We start from the raw sequence: 8,487 nt of genomic DNA on the forward strand, positions 1-8,487 counted from the left end.
TTCAATGATTTACACGGTAACAAAACTTTTTGGGATACCACTCATGAGTTTTATCGCACACAACTTTCATTCATCAGGTTGTAGAAACGTCGGGTAAAATGAAACCCACGAAAAGTTCTGTTTATTAAAAAAAACTACATAATATACATATATTTTGTCATACCACTCATGAGTCATATCTTACACAGTCATGTTACAGTGTAAATCATTGAAACGTTGAGCAAAATGAAACCCGAGAATAGTTTATCATAAGATAGTTCCGTTTTTTTTTTAAAAAATCCTTTATCTATACTTTTCTAGCACATTAAAGTGATTAAATAACACTAATAATTATATTGCCTGTCATTATCATAAAATTACCATTATCATTATTATTATTATCACTAAAAGAACATAACACGCAATTAAGTAAGTACTTTCTCGCGAGCAGTTGCGAAATAATGCTGAACGATTGTATTTCTACTATTAATGGTTCTGACGACTGGCCTCTAAAATATTCATTACGAAAAGGAGAAGAGAAAATGACATTTTGTGGTGTTCTATTGTACAGTTGGCTAGGACGTAGGTATATACGTTCATGGCAGCTGTGGGTTCCGATATTGTTGGTCGTGTGAAAGTCCAGTCATGCACCCTCACTCATAATTCCGGTCGACCCAGCTGTATATGGGTACAGATATTGCTCAAGATCAATTCCAAGAGGACTTGCCTAGGACCAGCTGATAGAAAGGATCCTTAATTATGAACCGTGTTATCCTTGTACAATATAGTTGTTTCTTTCTTTTTCTTACTATCTAATGATAGCACAAACGAAATCATCATGTCCATCTTGCCAGCAGATTGTGTTTAGCATATCATTTCTGAGCCAAGAATTAAAACTGCGAAGAGTTTTATCGTCATATCGTCTGGGTGAAGATATGACATAAATAATAAGCTTTTCATTTAAATCATGATATAACGATCACAAATTGTGGTCAACCAAGTGCTGGAACATTGTATAGCTCCATTCCATTGTGTACAACTATCCATCAAGGATAAACTATTTCCTCCACATCCATGATCTAACTTATAACGATGGATGTCGGACACGTAATATGACTTATCGCACTGTTGCGAGTTGGCCTTGCGACTAGATTTTCAACGACTGCTAGAAAATGGTAGTAACACGGATTCTAGACCAGACCAGATTAATCTTACTGAAAAATCACAATTGCGGATCAGTTTGTTCGCTCTTTACGTTCTAGTGGAACTTGCGACCATCCACTAGATCGCAGTTGCTAGAAATTGCCTGATATCAATATGAGTGCTGCTGGTACAGAACGCTTTTGGACCCCTTCCTTTTTTTACAGCCTAACATTAACATTGCTATCAGCAATCACCATGTAATGAAATTTTTTCAGGAGAAAGCTGATATTGGTGAATTAATGATATCATTATGTTACTTACCAACAGCCGGCAGACTTACTTTAACTATTGTTAAAGCCAGAAACCTGAAGGCTATGGATATTACAGGCCAAGCTGGTAGGTCAATCCTTTTTACTAAAAAACCAACCCAAATGAAGGTAGGGCGGTTCTGAGGATTACAATAGATTTAGTCGATCTGAGTGCATCGACGTTTTAAATATTCCCATTGTCACCAGGAACGCACTATTTATGACATATTTTCAAGCACAAAAGCGACCTTACCGTCGGAAGTTGTGACCATTTAGCTGATCAAGGTTGTCAGTGACCGACCAGTGTATCGATATAAGCTCTTCGCTCGTGTCGACTCTGATCAGATATTTAAATTTTTAATAGACTTGAGTCCACCTTTAGTTATCTTCGAATTTAATTATACTGCTGTGTCGCCATTTTGTTTTTCTGAAATTGCTGCTCGAAGCATTGTAAATCAAATTGGCCATATTAATATATCTATGAATCATGAAAACCCTCCTACCCAGATTATTTGTTGTATGTGTTGAAAAGAAATGTGTCTTTGAACTGCACTTTGTAGTGTGTCTGTGAAACAAATGTCCATTAAGTAAATGAGTCTCACGAGTCTCTCTTTGTAAGTCATTTTCTTGTATAAAGCGTCCGATTTCCCCTTAGACTATTTCAATATAAGGCTGACGACACACATAATTATACAATTATCACAAGTCTGAACAATTTCAGTCCACTATCTTGACCGTTCAGTTGAATAATGTTGAGAATAATGACCCTTGGTCAAGTTTTTATAATGGTGGAATCACCTGATTGAGACTTATAGAGCACCAATTCGTTGTTCGCAATTCGTTGCCTATAACACTGACGAAATGATCGAATCGAAACCACTCAAAATTACGAAATCTTATATGTATACCCTTCCTGTTGTTTTTTTTTAAGAGGGGGGGGGGGGGGGGTGCTATATGTAATATGTTTGCAAATTTGACGGTCAAACTTTAAAAGGGTGGTAAAGATGTCTTCTTTTCATTATTCCAATTTCCAATCCAGACGTCTGTGGTTCCTGAAATTGCAACAATATGACGTCACTTAGCTAAAGCTGCTAAAAAATTTAAAGCAGGTTTTACAAAAGTGACGTCATAAAACGCTTAGTTTAATGGAATCGAAAATCCACAGACCTCTGATTGAAAATTGGAATATTGCGAATTGGTGCTATCAGATTCCCCGATACACATACAAAGTTTAGAAAACCTAATTCCTTAAAGTGCAAAAAAATATATACATCGCTTTTTAACACCATCAAAAAGTGTTTGTTAAGATGAATATTTGTGGAAATATTCTTCCTTAAAGTAATTATTATGATGGAAACTTCTCTTAAATCAAATAAAATGATACCTTTACCATCTTTTATTATATACTTTAAGATCCTTATGTTAAAGTATCGTTGATGTGCCAAGGAAAACGGATAAAGAAAAAGAAAACGTCAGTTCAGAAAAATACTCTACAACCAATATTTAATGAAGCTCTGGTTTTTGATGTCCCACATGAAAATGCAGAGGATGTGTACCTTAAGATAAAGGTTGTGGACTATGATAGGTAAGTTTTAGACGAACTGCGCCTCCATAGATTTATATAACAAATGCTTTGTTCCGTTATGCAATTTCGTAGGGATGGCTAAATGAATTCTTTCGAGTTGCAAAAATCAAGTCAACCCTATTATTAAAGGGACAGATGCGCTTTTTTTATTGACCAATCATACTTTAGCCTCAGATAAGGGAATTCTCTGGATAAGCCAATCAGTAATAGTGTTCACAGATCACCGTCCAAATTTGAGCCATCGAATCCATGTGTGTCGAGAATTATCCGCGATTGAATGTGAAAATGACGACTCGTTAATTTAAGATACTCCGTGGTATAGAGAAAAGACATATATAGAAATAGTGAGTAAAATTCCTAGTTGCATTTTTTTTAAAGGAAATATGCTTTTTTCTTATATTTCGACTTCGTCTGAAGATTGTTTACATATATTCAAGATAAAAATCCCCCCCCCCCCCCCATCCAAAAAAAATATGGCGCATCTGTCCCTTTAAGTTCTCTCGTGAAATGTTTGATGAGGTCAAAAGATTTAAGATCTAACTAGATATTAACCGACACCTGATGTAAAGTAATGTAAACACCACTGCTCACCAATACATGTATTCACATTTACAATATTGGTAGGTAAATTGAAATGAAAGAAATGAAACTTTACGTCTTACATTTATGTGGTGGATTTGTGAGTATGGATAAGATATAAGCTTAGTTGAAGACGGAATTGTCATGTAGCAGACAATTTGTCTGTGACTTGTATCATTTCTTATTAAAGTTGTCTGTATTATACAAAATAATGAAGTTACTTTGGGGACATTGTCTAGAACGTATGGTTAGTCCGAACTTAGTTTAAGTATATGATAGTTATTTTAGATATTTTGTCAGATGACAGTTAATGGCCCTTTAGAGTTTTTCGCAGCCCATTTGTTAATTTTTATAATATATGTTGTGTACCGGGTCCGTAGATAGATTCGATTATTCGGAGGGGCAAGTTATATATCCGAACGGGCAATGGTGTATTGTGCCCCCCCCCCCCGCCCTATAGCTACGGGCCGGTGTTATACTAAACATCATTCACATTGGTGTGTTGTGGGTGGTGAAAGATATCAAAAAACATCACCATTTTGTTAGGTTGTTAGTTTGGTTTTCCAAAAGCATTCTAGTTCCTCTCACTTAAGCAAGTAGACATTTGTGAAAAGAGCTTAGACTTTCTCGGACTAGTTATATGTCTGTTATTTTCAGTATTTCTTCGATAATTAATTTCTCTTGAGACGAGGCATGTGTCGTCTTATGAGAAATCGTTTGATAAGGATAGGTCGGCTTCCCTCTGAGGTTTGGTTGGAATAAAAAAGAAGTTAAACGATACGGAAATTCAAAATATTTTGGCAAATCATTAATAGCAGCTTTGAACTATTCACATGAGGAAGTATATCAGTATTAAAGATGAAATATAATTTGATAATAAAAATTGTGTCTGGCATCAAGAAGAGTAAGCGACGTAGATCTTACTATACAATCAAACTATGTGTTTATCAATCTCGAGAGACACGATTGTCACTAAGTTTCCGAATATAATGGCAATTGAGTGATACTGATTTTGACAAAATTTTTAAATATAGGGCTGCATTTTGTCTTAAAAGAGTTCGCACCATCAGTGTTCGTAAAGCACATTAGCAGTTATATATTATGTGTAGCAATCGTCGTCTTGCCATCGGATTTTATTGCCGCATTCCTTCTATAGAACCTCACTTAAGCCATTATTTTATTTCAGGATAGGCAGTGATGAATTTATGGGCAGTGTGACACTTGGACCAAGATACAATGGTATAGGACGAGATCACTGGTATGAGATGCTGGAGAGTCCAAGAAAGCCAGTGGCACAATGGTATCCGTTACAAGAGACCTCACCTTTCCCCATGCCTATGACGGCCAATGGTAAATGTTGTTTACGACATCAGTCGACTGAGGACTCCAATAGCGATGTTAACAGCTTACATTAAGCAAATCTGTCGCTAGACTTAAATGCGGAACATAACAGGATCCAGCAATGCCGTACATAAAAATGTTTGTAGGCAAAAATGCTTAGTTGAGATCTTTTACAGCATGTTAAGACCAGCCTTCGATACAAAAACGTTTTGAAGTCTAATTCAATTCTTTGTTTGTCATCTTCCCACGTTATTTAAATTGACCCAGCTGTAAACTGGAATGGATAATCCCAGAAAGATCTTTGTGATGACGTTTGGCCAAGGAACAGCTGATAGAAGTTGTTATCTTCGTAAAGAAAATGTAGTTTCTGCTTTAAGATTTGTCAACATGCGACGTTAAGGTCTTCTGGTTAAAGATGGGTTCCCTTATTTCCATTTATGAAAATGAAAATACTAATACTTCTATGAATAGAAAGAAGAGATGTTCTAATGACTTGGAAAAATTCCAATGTCTCACATGCCTATACTTAATTCATAATTAGCTAAATTAGAAGAGAATTACCAGCAGAATTCCAATGAGTGACCGATCAAGACTGTAAATACATGGACATTTATGATTGGTTTAAACTCTTAATTATGTGCAATAAGAACATAATGGTATGATTAAGAATTAGAAACACCAATTAATTAAATAGTTTGCTTAATTTGACACTAAAAAAATAAGGAAACCCATCTTTAATGTTTAGTTAATAATCATACAGTTAGGTATACACGATCAGTTATGATTTATAATGTCACATATCTGACAGCTGCGATTCAAGAACTTTACATGGCGTTGTCTCTTGCTAAGACAGACAATCCGTGCTGGTGATAAGGTCATGTAACTAACAGAATCAGTAGCTGCTGGTAACCGTCAAAGACAAATGCTTAAAGGGAGATAAATCTACAACCGCAAATCTAGCCTTTGACCCATCACATATCGTTTTTGCTGTTTTCATAAACATTTATGCTCAAAGCTCTGAGTTTTATATTATAACTAACTTGCTGGTTCAAGGATTTCCTTAGATGAAAAGGGACAGATTCGCCATTTTCGGGCATTGATTCGAGTCTTCAATATAATTATGTTAAAGGGACAGATTCGCCATTTTCGGAGGTTGATATGAGTCCTCAATATTATGTTAAAACTTAAGAAGTACTAGAAATATACGGAAATCACATAATTTCTCCAAAAATACCTCAAAACTGAGAATTTCAATTTATGTTTCATATAAATATGTCTTTTCAGTTTTCTATGGCAAGTGTTTCAAGAAAAGATGAGTCGTCTTTTTAACTTTGAAACGCAGATTAGTCTGGAAACACGTGCATTTGAAGGCTCAAACTTCGACAGTGACGTGTGAACACTATTACTGATTAGCTTAACTAAAATAATTCTCGTTTCTGAGACTAAGGTACGATATGTCAAACGGATGGCGAATCTCTCCCTTTTATAAAATGAATCTTAACCAAGAAAAGACACAATTAATTTTGAACAATAGCATACCTTTTTAATTGTCAGTCCCGCTATAATTTAAAAAATTTTATAAGATAAACCCAAACTTTTATATGATAATCATTAAAATGAATTAACCTTTATTGTAATTTTTATCAAAGAATTTTGTAAATTGCAGAGTTACTTATTTTTTGAATTTTCAAATTTTATTGTTGTTGTTTTTAGCCTGTGACGGCTGTTTTTATTTGTAAAGTCACACTTTAATATTCAAGTTTACATTATATTCTTGTAGTTGTACAAATTTGAAAGTGCCTATTTAATTGTCAAAAATTTCACCATAATATTACATTGTTTGCCCTATTTGCTATTAGCACTCTAGAAAACTATCTTCTATCTTGGGATTAGCTGTAAATTAAGAATTAAAATTCAAATGCTAAAAGTCGGGAGTCGTAACATGAAAAATACAGTAGAACTCGGGAGTTGCAAAGGTAACGTGACAATGCTAATACTCGTAAATTGTAACGTCATAGTAACAATGCTACAACTCATGAGTCGTAACGGAACAATTACAATGCTCGTGACACGTAAGTCATATCATGACAATTTCAATGCTAAAATTCGTGAGTTGTAACATGACAATTACAATGCTAAAACTCATGAGTTGTAACGTGGCGCAACCTCACAGTTACAATGCTAGAACTCATGAGTCGTAACACAGAACAATTACAATTCTCGTGACTCGTAAGTCATAACGTGACAATTTCAATGCTGAAACTCGTAAGTTGTAACGTGACAATTACAATGCTAAAACTCGGGAGTTGTAACGTGACAATTACGAAGCTAAAGCACGTGACTCATGAGTTGTAACTTGACAATTACAATGCTAGAACTCATGAGTTGTAACGTGACAATTACAATACTAAAACTCAGGAGTTGTAACGTGACGATTACAATGCTGAAACTCGAGAGTTGTAACGTGACAACTACGAAGCTAAAGCACGTGACTCATGAGTTGTAACTTGACAATTACAATGCTAGAACTCATGAGTTGTAACGTGACAATTACAATGCTAGAACTCATGAGTTGTAACGTGACGATTACAATGCTGAAACTCGAGAGTTGTAACGTGACAATTACAATGCTAAAACTCGTGAGTTGTAACGTGGCACAACCTCACAGTTACAATGCTAGAACTCATGAGTCGTAACACGGAACAATTACAATTCTCGTGACTCGCAAGTCATAACGTGACAATTTCAATGCTGAAACTCGTAAGTTGTAACGTGACAATTACAATGCTAAAACTAGTGAGTTGTAACGTGACAATTACAATACTGAAACTCGGGAGTTGTAACGTGACAATTACGAAGCTAAAGCACGTGACTCATGAGTTGTAACTTGACAATTACACTGCTAGAACCCATGAGTTGTAACGTGACGATTACAATGCTGAAACTCGAGAGTTGTAACGTGACAACTACGAAGCTAACGCACGTGACTCATGAGTTGTAACGTGACAATTACAATGCTAGAACTCATGAGTTGTAACGTGACGATTACAATGCTGAAACTCGAGAGTTGTAACGTGACAATTACAATGCTAAAACACACGACTCGTGAGTTTAACGTGACACTTAAAATGCTAAAATAGGGAGTTGTAACGTGTGAATTACAATGCTTATACTCATGAGTTTTAACGTGATGTGATCGCAAAATTGCAACTAATTGGGGTTTTTTTTTCGAAAATACTTTGCTTTTTTGGATGCTCGGACGATTTATGAACATTATGTCAATTTTTGGCTGTTGTTTATGCTGAATCTTTTGGTTTTTTTCGGATACACACACACAAACTAGAAAAACTTTTTGAATAAATATTCAAATGCAAGGAGTAGTCCAAAACATATGACTCTATTCCAGCCTCTGGTGGCTATTTTGATAGTTCCACAACAGTTATCAGAGGCTGCAATAGGGACAGATGATTTGGACTAAGCAAAAATCTCTCGCTGGTACTTCAATTCAGGAACCAAGTATCTGGAACATAAGAGGTCTTTGACAATTATTCA

At 35.4% G+C, this 8,487-nt stretch overlaps 2 protein-coding genes across 2 annotated transcripts in view; both read left to right on the forward strand.

The window, feature by feature from the left end:
- The window catches only part of Syt9 (synaptotagmin 9), a gene marked incomplete at both ends in the record, with an annotated part of 13,579 nt that extends 8,570 nt beyond the window's left edge, over nt 1-5,009 (forward strand). Inside the window, 3 exons of the mRNA XM_009050011.1 lie at nt 1,398-1,518; nt 2,844-3,015; nt 4,781-5,009. Coding sequence (XP_009048259.1) covers nt 1,398-1,518; nt 2,844-3,015; nt 4,781-5,009 — 522 coding nt within the window. The remainder of the gene's footprint in view (nt 1-1,397; nt 1,519-2,843; nt 3,016-4,780) is intronic.
- A 2,427-nt stretch (nt 5,010-7,436) lies between these two features.
- On the forward strand, nt 7,437-7,589 carry LOTGIDRAFT_75477 (hypothetical protein; the record flags this gene model as incomplete). The annotated part of the gene is made up of 1 exon (XM_009049989.1): nt 7,437-7,589. A coding segment is annotated over one exon (153 nt), but the record flags the coding sequence as incomplete, so codon positions are not given.
- Between the last annotated feature and the right edge of the window lie 898 nt (nt 7,590-8,487).

Source organism: Lottia gigantea (genome assembly GCF_000327385.1).
Source record: "Lottia gigantea unplaced genomic scaffold LOTGIsca_142, whole genome shotgun sequence".
Classification (NCBI taxonomy): domain Eukaryota; kingdom Metazoa; phylum Mollusca; class Gastropoda; family Lottiidae; genus Lottia; species Lottia gigantea.